Source organism: Bufo gargarizans, chromosome 3 (assembly GCF_014858855.1).
Source record: "Bufo gargarizans isolate SCDJY-AF-19 chromosome 3, ASM1485885v1, whole genome shotgun sequence".
Classification (NCBI taxonomy): Eukaryota; Metazoa; Chordata; class Amphibia; order Anura; family Bufonidae; genus Bufo; species Bufo gargarizans.
The window spans coordinates 456,176,809-456,194,073 of NC_058082.1; the positions used below are offsets into that span (position 1 = coordinate 456,176,809).

General features: G+C 45.6%; 1 protein-coding gene across 6 annotated transcripts in view; it reads right to left on the minus strand.

Annotated features, from left to right (window-relative positions):
• KDM6A (lysine demethylase 6A) overlaps window positions 1-17,265 on the minus strand; it is a 133,892-nt gene that overhangs the window by 47,306 nt on the left and 69,321 nt on the right. For 2 of the 6 annotated variants that reach the window (XM_044283587.1, XM_044283586.1), the window contains exons 7-14: window positions 6,263-6,317; window positions 5,517-5,551; window positions 5,025-5,118; window positions 3,675-3,801; window positions 2,474-2,572; window positions 1,435-1,654; window positions 814-948; window positions 232-387 (exon numbers count right to left, since the gene is read on the minus strand). In XM_044283587.1, coding sequence (XP_044139522.1) covers window positions 232-387; window positions 814-948; window positions 1,435-1,654; window positions 2,474-2,572; window positions 3,675-3,801; window positions 5,025-5,118; window positions 5,517-5,551; window positions 6,263-6,317 — 921 coding nt within the window. The remainder of the gene's footprint in view (window positions 1-231; window positions 388-813; window positions 949-1,434; window positions 1,655-2,473; window positions 2,573-3,674; window positions 3,802-5,024; window positions 5,119-5,516; window positions 5,552-6,262; window positions 6,318-17,265) is intronic. The other 4 variants (XM_044283589.1, XM_044283588.1, XM_044283591.1 and 1 more) reach the window with 2 other exon arrangements.

Sequence of the window (17,265 nt, forward strand, 5' to 3'; positions counted from 1 at the left end):
AAGCACAAATGCATTATTTAAAATAAAAATAAAAATAAAAAAACAGGGAAAAAAACAAAAAAAAAACAACTGAACCTGCCAACCACTCCCTAATCAATGGTTAAAAATGTAGGACTATGTAAAAGCATGGAAAGTCTTTAAGGCAAACATCCTCTATGTTGTATGTGAATGTGATGGTTAAAAAAAAAAACACAGCATGAGCCACATACATTGTTTTGCCATGAGAAATACCTTTGCAGGACTAGAAGTTCTTTTCCTCTTGGCAGGACTTGACAGTTCATCTACCTGGCTAGAAGGAATCATATGTAGTGGCAAGGACTGCTGTGAAATTGGTGTCTGACTGAGGCCTAGTACAGATTCAGCATTCTGATGATGAGGTTTACAGGCCTAAGAATTATAAGAGAAAATATAGTTCTGTACAGTACGTATGTATGCCTTTTCCCACTGGGAATCTGTTTTTATTTTGCCTTTTAAACCACAGTTGGACAAAAGAAACAAGAAAAATGTGGGTCCACATACAGGGCGCTGGTTCAGATTAGTGAATGCCAGCAGTGACAAAAAAAAAAATATGAAAAAATGTGATAAAAAACGAAAACCTAATGTAACGGGTGTAATGGGGTCAAGGATGATCCACAAAGGTTCTTGGTTGGTACCCAAAATCCTAGTGCTTGTCAAGTAACCTCACTCTGTGTTTGCCTTGTGCCTAAGTGAACATGTACACAAACCAGTTCATGCTCAAGAAAAAGAAACTCGCTAAGTAGCAAAATTAACTTTTCAAGCTGGGCGTTTGCAGAAAGTAACCCAACTTCTCACCTGCTGTGCTGAGTTCATGGCACCCTGCCTGGAGGTAAGCTCTGCGGGGATTGGTAGGCTCCATGCCTCCTCAATACTAGGAAGCAATTTAGTTTTACTCTGTAGACTACCTTGTGGAAGGTTACACAACTGAGCCTAGGAAAAATTACGCAAAAAGGAAATTTAACACAGGCCTAATTTATCACGAGCATGTCCACTACCACTTCCTAGCAAGTGCCGAGTGCTTCCCGACAGGAAACTTCATAATTTTTTATATTTTTTTTTTTACTTAATAATAAATAAGGGTAACCAGAACGTAACCTTTGTGAGTATAAAATTAAAATATGTGGAACGTCAACGCATGGAAATTAAGAATGCGACACAAGAGCCAGGAAAACCTGCCTTGTGCTTTCCACGTCTATGGCAATTATATATATACAAGAACAAAAACAATGCACATTAGCCTACAATAAAAGAATGGATGAGGTGACCTTGGGAAGATTCCACACTTTGATGCAATGAAATCTTAAAAGTATGAAGGGCATGGCACATAACTCAGGAGATTCCATTCACATTTACAGAATTATGGTACATGGACATGCTTCATGGTCAGAAACAGGACTTGGGGAACGAAAAGTATACCTGTAAATACTTAATCCGAGCTGCAAGAGCAGAGGTATTACTACAGTTTTTGCTCCGTGTGGCATTTAGGTAGCATTTGATGGCATCTTGAGGCTGGTTGCATGATTCATACAAGGTGCCTAGGTCCATCCAAGCTGCAGCATGGCCATGATCCAACTGGACAGCACAAATATAGGCCTGCAGTGCATCCATAGGCTGGTTCTGCTGCTGATACAGCACGCTGTAACACAAGGCAGTCAACAACTTTATCAACCAGGTCGTTGCGAGACACACATACAAAATGTAATTCAAATAATATCAACTAATTGACTTTTATTGAGACATATCTTTAGGGATACACAAGCCTCGAATATTTGGAGAATCAGAGTGAATATGAAGAGTCTGCCAGCAAAGAACAAGTCTCAATTCCCAAAGTCTGGTTTATCACGTGGAGGCCACAGATGGTCACCAAGCAGTCCATATATCCTGCTGGAAGGCTGAAAAAGGAAGACATTGGAAGCCAAGATACACTCAAGGTGGCCATACATATTGGAAAGAGTTCCCATTAATGTTATTTTTCCAGAACGGGAAACAAAAAAAAAAAAAAACGGATCCTGTGCATCAGTTATGTACAGGATCTGTTTTATTGCTTCTTTATTTTTCTAATTGGTGTGAAAAAAATTCATGCCCGTATGAAAGGCAACATGGACTCAAAACTATGGTTTGCATTGATATAAATAGGTTACATTAATATACCATTTCTGAAAACGCATACAGTAAATAAAATCTTGCCTTAGATAGTGGTTACAGTCACATCAGTAAAAGGCAGCTCGGCAGGGGCGAGTCAGGAAACTCTTTTTGCCCACAGCAACCAATCACAATTTTCTCAACTTTTCCAAGAGCAATATAAGGAAGGTTGCCACTGGCAAGCAAAGACCATTGTTCGGTTTGTTTCCATGAATTACCCCTAATGTGCTATAAACAGACTAAAAGGATAAAAGGTAATTTCCCTTAAAATGCACATTGGGTACTACAAAAGAGAAATAAAAGTACAACATACCCTATAGAACACCATGTGTCCGCACTCGCCTCCGACTTATCAATAGATTGCCTGTAGGATATAAAGGCATCCTGAACCTTGCCAATACTGGAGTAGCACCTTTCAAAGCAAAAAAGAGATATTAAAAAGTGCGGCAGCAACTACCTAATATTACGTTACCCAATACGGTCCAGTGTCGTTACAACAGCAGGAAAAAAAAATCACACTCTCCAAATGTGTGAGAAAACAGTCAAACCATGTTAAAAAAGGGGTTACTCACATCTGTTAAGCTACATTCAAATTGCTGATGCGAACGCCAGTAGCCTGTTCCAACAGAGCAACGGACACCGTCGCATCCCCATTGACTATAATGTGATCCGACAGGGATCAGGTATAAATGCGGGCTTTTAGCGGGACAAATACCACTGCATGTGCAACAGGCTGCTGGAGTCATGTGCTGACAGGGGAACCTACTCTTAAAGGGGTGATTGCATGAATTTCCCCTCCCCACTTGGCTGGACTCATAAAGGAAAGATTACTTATGTGCTTCCTGGCGCCGGACCTCCGCTCCTTCTCCTCCAGGCCTGGGCTCCTTCCATGTCAACATCCAGTTTGAAATCGTCAAAGCCCATCACTGGCCGCGATGGAAACCAGACCCCCTTGCGCCATGTGAAAGAGCAGGGGGTAGTTGCCGGGAAGCTGGTAAGTAATATTTTCTTGACAGGTTTGCCAATCCCTGCTTCATTATTGCACAACTCCTTTGAAGGAGTATTCATACCTTCTGTTATTAATGCATATAAAAGGGATATGTTTGCTAAGGTGTGACCTCTAGGCCCTGGGCCAATCCCAAGAAGAAAGGTACCAACCGAGTTCCCACTGGCATTTCTACCACAAAACGGCACCACCTGCAATGTAGGAGGAACTGCAACCCAGCCCCCCTGCCAAATAACTGGCCAGGATCACTGCTGTGTCAGCAAACATTCTGAGGGTTGTAGGGGTCTTGCCAGTTGGACGCTCACAATTTATATCATATCCTAGTGACACACCATAAGTATCTATGGTGGATAAAGTTTAGTTATAACAAATAAATAAAAATTATATCTGGAGAAACAGTTCTTAGATGTGGTTTATACCAACGAAACCTAACCATTTCAGAACCTTACGCTATGGTGACTATACAATATTAGGCAAGACTGATTAAGAAAAGTAGAAATAGGATTACCTTCCAAGGAAATACCAGGACTGACCAGAGTTGGGATCTGCCTCTAATGATCTCTGCAGATACTGGATCGCATAGCTGGCCTTTGTGGCTTTATCTCCCAACTGATCAACGGTGTGATGCATCCATCCTAGTGACATGGAATAAGAACAATCAGTGCTTCAGATTCCAAGTAAAATGGCAGATATATAGCGGGTGCACACACAATTATTACAGCTATATAGTGTTCAGGCAGCTTGACCGGTCTCTGCTGCTTCCAGACTTGATCATGTTCCACAGCCCTATATAAACTTAATTGTATAGTATCTAGTGGAAATCACTGAAATATGCAGATGACCAAATGCATCATGAGCTCAGATCCAAATATAGGTGATTAAGTATATAGATACAGTTTTACAGTAACATTTCAAGCTTACCTTGTATTATCTGCTCACTACGTACCCCTGACTTACTTACGCCGAAGGTTTATTTTCTACCATTTTGAAATGAGTACAATTTTGTAAACCCCCAAAAAAAAAACAAAGCTTTAAAGGGGTTCTGCACTTTGTTTAAACTGATGATCTATTCTCTGGATAGATCATCAGCTCCTGATCACCGGGGATCCGACACCCAGGACCCCCACCGATTAGCTGTTTGAGAAGCCGCGGCCTTCTCAATGTTGTGCCTTTTCACTCATTGTGCCGCCAAACAAGGCTCCTATACCACACACAAGTGTGATCTGCGATGTTGTAGAGACACACGCAAAACACACGGACAAGAAAAGGCATTTGTATTATAGTGCCGGCCATGTGCGGTCCGCAAAATGCGGAGCGCACATGACTGTTGTCAGTGTTTTGCGGATACGCAAATTGCAGACTGCAAAACACTTGCGGACCGGTGAATGGACACTTAGACTAACTGCATTTTAAAAATCAGCCGAGGCTCATTTTAACTATCAAAATGCAGCCAGTCAATCCACTCAAATGTTTTATTACATGGTTTCCATAGAAATGAATGGACATCCATGTGAAACATGCTCTCGACCAACAAATGGAGAGCTGCTCATTGCAGTGGGCTTGTCTCGTCTACATGCCTTGTCATATGGAATTCGGTTGTCCAGCTGAGATGATGTTCACAAAAGGACAGGTAGGTACCAGGCATTGTGAATCCTTATCCAACACGTCTACATGGTCTGTAATGTGAAATGCTTACCCATCAGATATATGCCAGGGTCAACACTGCTGGTATGGTTGGCAAAGCACTTTGTACCTCAACATATTTGTTTGCCCTAAGGCCCCTCCCTTCACGCTGCACGACATACATAGCGTTCCACCACAGGCCAATGAGTATGCCGAAAAGAGAGCGCTTCCTCACCTAACTGCTGTAAAACAGTAGCTTTTACTTGAATAGGAAGGTTTTCAGTCTGCAGAAGTTGCTCATACGCTTCTTTTGCAGAGTGGTACTTTCTCTGTTAATAGAAACAAAAGGTAAAGAAATTAGGTCAAAGAAAGTCAATTCATACATACTGCAAGAAACCCAAGTGCCACCGCCAAAATCCTCTGGCACATACTCCCCACCTATATACTTGTGCAATTTCTCTAGTGGCATGTCATCCTATGGAGCATTACCTGAAAATATGTCTCCATACACAGTCTTCTCAATGACCTGCCCCCACCCCACATATCCTCAGGTCTAGAGCAGCTACAAGAACGTTTACGTCACAGGTAGAAAGCTGCTTTGGACTCTGCGCCCTGAATATTTGTGGGCCATCAATAAAAGAACATGTAAAGCTGTGGACATGCCAGATTCAGTGGTTGAAGCTGTACAACAGTTTCCATAGGAGAGTATACATTAAAGCCGTCTTACCTGGGTTTCGTACAAGTGAGCAATGTGAAACTGAACTGTTTAAACAAAAAAGAGAAAAAAATTAAAACAGAGAATTGGATCTGATCAGCAAGATCAACCCTATCAAAATAGGCATAGCATCTTATACGGTGAATCAAGCTGATCAAACAATACCTGGATGGCAAATATACAGTGCACTGCCCCAGAGAAAGGAGAGCTTAACCCAATATGCAAATTAGAGCTTCAGTGCACCAAGGGCGGCCCTAGACCCTTGGTGCTCCTCTGTTTTTCTGTGATTGTCATAACTCTTTCCCAACTTGATTTCATATTGATGACCTCAGGGTAGGTCATCGATTTCCAATCGTCAGGATCAGACACACCGCACCTCTTCTAATTAACTGCTCCCTGTAGCCTCTGGAACTAGCACTTTGAATGGAGCCGAATGCAGAGCCCCATTCATAGTGTAGTGGCCATGCTGGGTTACTGCAGGTGGGCTCCCACTGAAGTGAATGGGAGCTGAGCTGCAGCAACCCGGCTCGGCCACTACACTATGAATGGGGCTCTGCATTCGGCTCCATTCAAAGTGCTAGTTCCAGAGGCTACAGGGAGCAGCTGATCGCGGGGGTGCCGGAGCCCACCTATCAGATACTGATGACCCATCGTGAGGATAGGTCGTCAATATATGGTGCCCGTAAAACTAATTTAACATCACATAAGGTTACAAGAAATGGAAATTTCACAACAAATATCTAAAGTATCGTACTTACTTTCAGCTTTGGACAAAGTGCAGGGATTACAGTCAATCAAAGCCAACTGAAAATGCTGCAAAAAGGGAAAAAAAAGACACATTACACATTTATAGGAAGACTACCTGAGAGTAAGAGGGCAGGAGTACTAGTAGTACCACCGCCAAACAACAGAGCGGTGGACGGATAGCCAGGCATAGAAATACACATGCTACGACAAGTACCTAGTGGCTGGAACCCGCTGATGATGGCCCTTCAGGTCACAGTCACCGGGAACTGTCATTTTGCTATGATTTATGACATTACAATCATTTACAAACAGATTTCGCACACCTACCTGTAAAAATGCATTCACCCTTTGTGTGCTCATGCACAGGACTAGACTGGGACAGTTACCATGGAAATGAGGAATTTGGAAATGACTAAATATGAAGTAAATAATAGCGGCGAGATAATGGAGGCGCATTATGCAAATGTTCCCTCCACACAATCTAGACACAATTACACAGCGCAGGCAATGGTGACATGAATGCTGTCATCTCACGCTCTCCGATCAGTGACCTAAATAGACATGCAGAATCCAAGTCCAATACATTTCATTACAAATAAACTAATAATCGGGTACGCTAAAGAGACAATTAGCCATCTTTCATGTTCCAGAGACAAATCGATGTATAATGATAGCTAGCAATGAAGCAGAAAAATAGCATTAAAAGGCAGAAGGCAAAAAAGCAGCAATCCTGTCCTGTAACCAGGCATATGCTCCATGTATAGTAGATATAATGAGACAAACTGCAGCACAAAGAGAGATGGAGGAAGACACTCACCGATGGCGAGCAAGAAGGAGAAAGCCCGCTAACCTGAGCGCAGAGCTGGCGACAAGCAGCGTCTGCACCGCACACAGATATTGCGGTACTGAAGCCGGCTACTGCTGTGTGAAATGGTTATTATGCAGGAGAGGCCACTGCAGTTCAGAGACGACAATACCTCAAGGCAGACAGCAGTCTATAGAAATTCAAATTCACTCTAAGAGGATTTACCTAGAAAGCAAGCGCTGCCCTGAATCTTAAAGAGCGACAGTCTTGAGAAGTGATATAGATTGCTATTTCACAAGAGGGGAACGCCGCCTCCATGCTGCCGGCACATTTCACAGGACACCCACTATTAGCAGCACAATCCGTCATTAAAAAGATGACATAGAAGGTTACCATAACCACAGCGCCATAGACATGCTAGTAGTCCCCGTGTATTCATACGCCTACAGCTACTCCACAAATGGAATATATAAATACATACAATATACACACACACACACACACACATATATATATATATATATATTTTATGCAACAAAAAAAAACAGCACTTCAAGAGCCTAGGTGCAATCTCTCAACTATCTATCTATATCTATCTATCTATATATATACAGTTGCAAAAAAAGTATGTGAACCCTTTGGAATTATAAGGTGCTGAAAAGACGCCCGCATAGCACCTAGAGGCTCATTTGCATAAATATAAAAGTGCTTTTTTTAAACCAAACGGCCGAACAGAAGAATATAATACTTAGCTTGTATTGTGCATCAGACACTAGCGGATCGCTAGTGTCTGAAAACGAAATGTGTGCAAAGCAAGTGGTAGAAACCCTTTAAGGACATCTGTCCACCAGCTGAAGCTCAACAGAAGGAGTGTTGCAACAGGACAACGACCCAAAGCATAGAAGTAAATCAACAACAGAATGGCTTAAGCAGAAGAAAATACGCCTTCTGGAGTGGCCCAGTCAGAGTCCTGACCTCAACCCGATTGAGATGCTATGGCATGACCTCAAGAAAGCGATTCACACCAGACATCCCAAGAATATTGCTGAACTGAAACAGTTCTGTAAAGAGGAATGGTCAAGAATTACTCCTGACCGCTGTGCACGTCTGATCTGCAACTATAGGAAACGTTTGGTTGAAGTTATTGCTGCCAAAGGAGGTTCAACCAGTTAATAGATCCAAGGGTTCACATACTTTTTCCACCTGCACTGTGAATGTTTACATGGTGTTCAATAAAAACATGGTAACATTTAATTCTTTGTTTGTTATTAGTTTAAGCAGACTGTGATTGTCTATTGTTGTGACTTACAGGTGAAACTCGAAAAATTAGAATATCGTGCAAAGTTCACTTATTTCAGTAATGCAACTTAAAAGATGAAACCAACATATGAGATAGACTCTTTACATGCAAAGCGAGATATTTCAAGCCTTTATTTGTTATAATTTGGATGATTATGGCTTACAGTTTACGAAACCCCAAAGTCACAATTTTGAGATACCCTTTGCTCAGGGGGGTATGGACTAATTAGCTGACTAGAGTGTGAAACTTTGAGCCTAGAATATTGAACCTTTTCACAAAATTCTCATTTAAGGGCCCTTTCACACTTGCGTTGTCCGGATCCGGCGTGTACTCCACTTGCCGGAATTACACGCCGGATCCGGAAAAACGCAAGTGTACTGGAAGCATTTGAAGACGGATCCGTCTTCAAAATGTGTTCAGTGTTACTATGACAGCCAGGACGCTATTAAAGTCCTGGTTGCCATAGTAGGAGCGGTATACTTTCAGTCCGCACGGCTCCCGGGGCGCTCCAGAGTGACGTCAGAGCGCCCTGTGCGCATGGATGACGTGTTCCATGTGATCCATGCGCTTGGGGCGCCCTGACGTCACTATGGAGCGCCCCGGGAGCCGCACGGATGGCAAGTATGCTGCTCTCCCCACTACACTTTACCATGGCTGCCAGGACTTTAGCATCCTTGCAGCCATGGTAACCATTCAGAAACAGCTAAACGTCGGGTCCGGCAATGCGCCGAAACGACGTTTAGCTTAAGGCCGGATCCGGATCATTGCCTTTCAATGGGCATTAATTTCGGATCCGGCCTTGCGGCAAGTGTTCAGGATTTTTGGCCGGAGCAAAAAGCGCAGCATGCTGCGGTATTTTCTCTGGCCAAAAAACGTTCCGTTCCGGAACTGAAGACATCCTGATGCATCCTGAACGGATTTCTCTCCATTAAGAATGCATTAGGATAAAACTGATCAGGATTCTTCCGTCATAGAGCCCCGACGACGGAACTCTATGCCGGATCCGGACAACGCAAGTGTGAAAGGGCCCTTAAGCTGCATTAATGCAATTCTTTTTAATTTGCATTACTGAAATAAAAGGACTTTTGCATGATATTCTAATTTTTTTAAGTTTCACCTATAGATGAAGATCAGATCCCATTTTATGACCAATCTGTGCAGAAATCCATATCGTTCCAAATAGTGTATGTATGTCCGCTAAAGGAATCCGCACCGTCGCATTTACAATCACGAAATTTGGCACACAGGTACATTGGGTGTCCGGGAAGGTTTTAAACCAGGTCTCAGCTCTTTAGGATGTATCATTCCCGATATATTCACAAATAATGCACTAGCCAATAGAATCTTGGTCACATGACTCTTAACAGCCAATAGAAGCTCGCAGGGCCTCCAGATACACATTATATCACTGTAGTACGGAACGCTATGAAAATTAGATAAAACTAATACTTTGTTTTTTTAAAAAGGGGGGGGGGGGGGGGAAACTACAACCTATATATAAAATTCTAGATGACCACCTAACCAGAGTGTCTGAAGGCGGATCAAGATGGCACATGAAAACCGCAGTAGGCGGTACCGCTCAGGTGTGGATAGGGTCACTAGAAAGTCCACTACTGGTGCGTTACTAAAGGCTGCACCACCAGGCCGGCCGGCCGTGATGAACTGATACAGCCAGAAATGTGCACCGTGGTACGGACAAAGTGCTCTGCTCAAAAGAACCAGCTTGGTGTGCCCTGGACTAAATTTAACAAGCTAATCCGTTGATAAACATCTACCCATAGGGTCCGACCTACATGAGAACCATCTGTTCGGTTATGAACCAGATGTCTGAGTGCCGGCCCTACGAGCACGAATCAAGGGACACTAAACTTAGCTGGGTAGAGCAAAAGAAAGGCTTGATTGCAGCTGCTCACATACTACAGAGGGCTGGGGTACCACAGACCTCAACTGCAGTGTGAGCGCAATACAAGTGGGTTAGAGACAAACTGCAAAATAAGCTGCTAACCTCTGTTACAGAGGCTGCAGCTGTCAGCACTGAATGGCCACTCAGTGCCGACAGCTGCAGCCTCTGTAACGGAGGTTAGCAGCTTATTTTGCCGTTTGTCTCTAACCCACATTTTATGCTCCTGACGAGTCACACAAGGCGAAACGCGTTGAGCGATGAGTGGGGGCAAACTTATGCTTTTTGCATGTGACTTGTATTGCGCTCACACTGCAGTTGAGGTCTGTGGTACCCCAGCCCTCTGTAGTATGTGAGCAGCTGCGATCAAGCCTTTCTTTTGCGCTACCCAGCTAAGTTTAGTGTCCCTTGATTCGTGCTCGTAGGGCCGGCACTCCAACGGATTAGCTTGTTAAATTTAGTCCAGGGCACACCAAGCCGGTTCTTTTGAGCAGAGCACTTTGTCCGTACCACGGTGCACATTTCTGGCTGTATCAGTTCATCACGGCCGGCCGGCCTGGTGGTGCAGCCTTTAGTAACGCACCAGTAGTGGACTTTCTAGTGACCCTATCCACACCTGAGCAGTACCGCCTACTGCGGTTTTCATGTGCCATCTTGATCCGCCTTCAGACACTGTGGTTAGGTGGTCATCTAGAATTTTATATATAGGTTGTAGTTTTTCCCTTCCCCTCCCCCCTTTTTTTGAAAAAACAAATAAAGTATTAGTTTTATCTAATTTTCATAGCGTTCCGTACTACAGTGATATAATTTTGATGGTGGAACGTATACCTAACACCAGAAACTCGTCAGTGAATTGTTCCTCCAGATACACAGTTTTACTCCAGGTTTCCATAACAAACCAGTCATTTTTCTTCTCTGCTGTAGATGAGCTTTAAAGGAGATCTGTCACCAGGATAATCGCTATTGAAGTAAAGCGTTAGTATAATAGCACTTAGTACCTTATTTCCAGATGTGCCTTTGTTCCAGCAATAGATGTTTTTATCCTCTGAAAATTCAGTTTATTTGGTATGCAAATGAGCAAGTAAGGTGCCCAGAGGGGCGTCACTCTTGCAGGAAGGAGCCCAGACACGCCCCCTGCCACAATGTGTCCACCCTCAAAAGACAAAACCCGGCCCCCAGGTCTCACTAAATCACACCCCTGATCTGGTTAGGCCACGCCCCTCACACTCCTGAGCCAACAGGGATTGAAAAAAATGAAGGTAAAAGTCACCTTCTGTCAGCTGCAGGGGTCGGAGGGAGGGTGACTTTCTCCCTGCAGCTTACACTCAGACAGTATAGTGCTACTGTCTTAGAATGAGCTGTTCAAAAGGACACGCCCCCGATCCAGAAAAGGCCACTGTTAAGGTCACGGTATGCTGTGGAGGTCACCGTTTTGGGGGCGGGGTGCTGAAGAGGTCACTGTTCTAGTGGATAGTGTTGATATCTTTTAACGACACACACAAACATGAAATAAAATAGATTAAATACACCCGAGTAAAGCAGGGTTCCTTCAGCTAGAGAGTGTGTGTGTGTAAAAAAGCAATTGATGTTTATTCACCCATGTGGAAGGCAATGTTTCAGCTCATACAAGAGCCTTCAGAAAGGCTATTGTATGAGCTGAAACGTTGCCTTCCACATGGGTGAATAAAAATCAATTGCTTTTTTACTTGGAGTGCTGTCCGGTTTTCATCTTTATACATATGGGGTAAGCAGCTATATCCCTGGACTTAGCACCAGACAGCATATTTTTTTTTTCAGTGCCGCCATCATTTTCTAATATATGTGTGTGTGTAATATATATATATACATACACACATACACACACAAAGACAGAAGATTGCAGCTCTCACCTCAGATCCCTGTGAAGCACGGAGGATAGGGCTTGAACCCAGCCACATTTGAAATGTCCAAAAACAAAGGCTCGACTCCAGCTTCTGACGTATAAAAATAATTGGTTCTTTATTGGCTTCCAAAATGTAAGATCCGACATACATCACACGGAAAGACAAGTTGTAGTTGTGACAATTGTCTTGATGAAGGGCTCAATACCATAGCCCGAAACGCGTCACAACTACAACTTGTCTTTCCGTGTGATGTGTGTCAGATCTTAAATTTTGGAAGCCAATAAAGAACTAATTATTTTTATACGTCAGAAGCTGGAGTCGATCCTTTGTTATATATATATATATATATATATATATATATATATATACACACACATACACACACACACACACACATACCACACACACAGTATCAGAGCTGTGGTTCCTATGGACCTGAAGGCCTCTGCTAAAAAGCTGACGAAGAAGAATTTCACCTTTTAGCAGGACAGTGACCCAAAGCATACCTCCACATCAACAAGTTGCACTTTCTAATTCCACCATTTAATATTGCATACAATACAGTGAGGAACTAGAAAAAAAAACCAAATGGAGTAAAATTGGAAGAAAAAAAACGCAATTCCGTAACAGTTTTATGGGTTTTGTACTTATGGCGTTTCCTATATGGTAAAACTGACCAGTAAATTTAATTCTCCAGGTCAATACAATTATGACAATACCACATAAGTATAGTTTTTCTTGCGTTTTTATACTGTACTGCATTTTGATAACTTTTTACTTAATTTTTTGTGGGAGAAGCGAATTGGTCATTCTGACTTTCTCCGTACGGGATAAAATTTTTATATTTTAATAATACGGGCGTTTTTGCACATGGTGATGCCTACTATTAGTGTTGAGCGAAGCGAGTTTCAGATGTTTAAGCTGAAGTCTCTTAAAGTGGTTTTAAAGTAGAAAACTACTTTAAAACTTGAAACCGAACTCTGCTTTAGTTCTGAGGTACTAGTCGGAACCGAAGCAGAGTTCGGTTTCAAGCTTTAAAGTGGTTTTCCACAATAAAAATCAATTACTGAAGTTATTCAATGAAGTCACGCACGACTTTGCAAACAACTAACTTCGGCTCATCGGAGCCTATACATTCTAATACTGTACACGGATCTCCATACAGCAGGGGTACTCAACTAGTTTTAATTAAAGGTCCACATACCTGGGTCTGTCCGAGCTGAACGCAACAGTAAAGATGCCATCTTTTTAATGCCTTGCAAACTTTGTAGAACTATTTACATTCAGATTTATAATTGTTTCTAGTGTGCTACTCTGAAACTTTCCTGCTCCTTCTGTCTAAAGGGTTGGTGTTCTATCTTAGGCTACATTCTCTCCCTCATAAGCCTAGGGCTGGATGATATGACCTAAAAAAGGAGATTTTTGTGAAACTCACCTGTAAAATCTTTTTCTCGTCTTTTCCATTGGGGGACACAGACCATGGGTATAGCTTAGAGGTATTAGTAGGAGGGACACTATGCAAATGAAAGAGCTCCTCCTCCTCGGGCTATACCCCCAGACTCCACCAGGAGGAACTCAGGCGTTGCACAAGCAGTAGGAGAAGGAGCAAGAAAAAATCATGGAAACCATCGGACCAAGCCATAAGGTCCAACCAGAAACAGAAAAACCGAACTAAAGACCCCTCCTGCAACAGGAATAATGGGTGGGAGCTGTGTCCCCCAATGGAAAAGACGAGAAAAAGATTTTACAGGTGAGTTTCACAAAAATCTCCTTTTCTCGTGCTTTTTTCCATTGGGGGACACAGACCATGGGACGTCCAAAAGCAGTCCATGGGGTGGGAAAAAATATCAGCACCGCCAGGAGGAACGCCCCAACGGTCAAACAGGAACCACAGCCTGCAAAACCCTGCGGCCAAAGCCGCATCAGCCGAAGCCAGTGAATGCTACTGACAAAAATTTGCAAAGGTATGCAAGGACGACCAGGTGGCCGCCGTACACAGCTGAGACGCAGAGGCACGACTGCGTCTTGCCCAGGAAGCCCCCTCCGCCCCAATGGAGTGAGCGGCAATTCTAGCTGGGGGAACTCCACCACAAGCGTGACATGCGGCGGAAATAGCCAAGCAGATCCAGAGCGCCAAGAACGGCGGACGGAAGCAGTAGCCGCGAGACACACCTTCAGGACCCGTACAACATCCAGGGAATGCAGAGTGCGTTCCTTGGGGTTAGCCGGAGAAGGACAAAAGGAAGGCAGGACAAGATCCTCATCAAGGCGGAAGGGAGAGACCACCCTGGGCAAAAAGAAGGGGACTGGACGGAGCACAACTTAATCCTGGAGGAAAACCATTAAGGCTCCTGATAGGAAAGAGCGGCCAGCTTCGACACCAGTCTGACCTAAAAGCTCGTGATGGGACGTGAACTCACAGCCACTGCATAATAGCCCAGAACTTTAATCACTACGCTATGTAGCTGTATCAGAAGCTATGGTCACAAGGAAGTCCAGATGAGAACAGTCAGAGAGACCCTCCTCAAAGGCTCGAAGGGAGCCGACTGCAGAGCGCACAGAACCAAATTGAGATCCCAAGGAGACAAAGGGGGAACATACGGGGAACCGAATGCGCCACCCCCGAAGAAAGGTCACCACCGGACCCTTAAGAGCAAGGGACCTCTGACGGCCCGCGCCGAAACCTGACCTTACAGGGAACTAAGCGACAGTCCCTGCACAAGCCCAGACTGAAGAAAAGACAGTACCATCAAGATGGAAAACCGAAGGGGAGGGAACCCCGAACCCTCAAAAAAGGATAGGAAGGCCATCCAGGTACGATAGTAAATCCGGGAGGAAGAAGACTTCCCCGGACTGATCATGGTCCTAACCACTGAATCCGAGAACCCCATCTTTATCAGGATGGCGGTTTCAACAGTCACGCCGGTAAACGAAGAGACCGCAAATTCCGGTGGAAGAACGGGCCCTGAGACAGTAAGTCCTGTCCGTCGGGAAGAGGCCATGGGGCGTCCGCCAGCAACCGAGCCACGTCCGAAAAACCACGCGCGGCGAGGCCACTCTGGGGTGATGAGAACGGTCGGAGTCCCTTCCGCCTCGAACTGGCGTAGACCCTTTGGTAGGAGAGGAAAACAGAGGAGGCTGAAGTCCTGCCACGGAGACACCTGCGCATCCATCCGTACGCCTCCGGATCTCGGGCGCGAGCCAGGACCACTGGGATCTTGTTGTTGAACCCGGACGCCATTAAGTCCACATCCGGACGGTCCCATCTGTGGCAGATTTCTTCGAACCCTTCTGGATGCAGAGACCACTCGCTTGGATCCACCGTGTTGTGGCTTAGAAAGTCCGCTGTCCAGTTGTCCATTCCTGGAATGCAAACTGCTGACAACACCGGAACGTGAGTCTCCGCCCACGTCAGAATTCACTTCACCTCCTGCATCACCATCCGGCTGCGGGTCCCGTCCTGATGGTCGATATAGGCCACGGCCGCGGCATTGCCCGTTTGAACCCGCACTGGGAGGCCCGCAAGGAGAGAGGTCCAATAGGAGAGAGAGAGCGGAAAAAATCGCCCTCAATTCCAGAAAGTTGATTGGAAGGCGAGACTCTGCCGCCGGCCAAATTCCTTGAACCGTGCGAGACTGGAAAACGCCCCCCCAACCCAGGATGCTGGCATCGGTGGCGGCGATCGTCCAGGAGAATGCGAGAAAGGAACTCCCCGACCTCAGGTTCTTTGGGAACAGCCACCAAGGGAGAACTGCCCGAACCCGCTGAAAGGTAAAGGATCTCCTGTTGCGCCAGGCGAGTGTGAAACTGGGCATATGGAAAGGCCTCGAAAGAGGCTACCATAAGACCCAGGACCTGCAAGTATTCCCGAATGGAGAGGCACGGGGAGCGCAGCAGATGCGACACTGCCCCCTGGACCTGGGAGGACTTGAAGGCTGGTAGAATACTTTGGCAGCCGAGGTGTCCAAAATCACCCTCCGGAAGGAGAGCCTCTGGGACGGGAAGAGGCAGGAGTTTGGGAAAGTTACCAGGCAGCCGAACCGTTCCAGGGTCTGAACAGTGATCCGGACGCTGTCCGTGGTCTGCGGTAGAGAGGGGGGCCTCTATCCGGATATCGTCCCGACAGGGCAGCAAAGGAATGCCCCTGGTACGAAGAAGCGCCATGAGCGGTCCAGGACCGTGGCAAGGACCCGCGGGGTGGTCGCCAACCCGAAGGAAGGGCGACAAACTGACAGTGTCGACCCATAATGGCGAAGCGCAGGAATCGATGGTGGGATTCCGCAATCGGGACATGTGATAGGCCTAGGAGCAGCAGGGCGGGCTGACTGGGCCCTCTAGTGCCGGGAAGGCTGGTGCAAAGGAAGGGCTCTTTGCGGGCGACCTGAGACCCCCGGCGGAGGAAGCAGGCGACGGCCTACCAGATGAGAAATGGCAAAAGGCATGCAGAGACGAACTCGTCCAGCTGATCCCCACAAGGCCTGGAAACCCCAAAGGGGAGATTAGCAAGGGAACGCTTGGTGGAGGCGTCAGCGTCCCACACCTTCAATCAGATCTCTTCGCGCTGAGTGACAGAGATGGCCAACCTGCGGGCAAAGAGGGAAACAATGTCCCTAGAAGCTTCGCAAAGAATGTTAGAAGCCTGAGACATCTGGAGAACCAACTCCAGTGTGTTAGTAGCCGCATCTCGTACCACCAGTTCCTGGTGGTGGTGTTGTAACCACACCGAGAGAGCACTGGCTACCCCTGCTGAGTGAAAGGTAGGTCACAGGGACGCGCTGCCAGCGAAAAAAGGACCTGGAAGAGAGTCTATGCGTCTGTCTACAGCATCCTGGAAAGAGGAACTGACTAAGACAGGAAGGGCCACATAATTGGCTAATCCGGCCACCGGAGGATCCACCTTAGGGGGAGGAGACACCTCTCCTCGCCGTCAGCAGGGAAAGGAAAGTATATTCATGCGCTGGGTGGTCGAGAACCTTATTAAGACCACCCCAGGCCCTGGACATGACCGCGGAAAAATCCCTCATGGACCGGGAACATGGTAGTCTCCGACTGCCTGGACGGAAAAAGGGGGAACTCCTGACCAGTGGAAGGAGGAGAATCCCCTTGGAGAATAAAGGTGTCTCGGA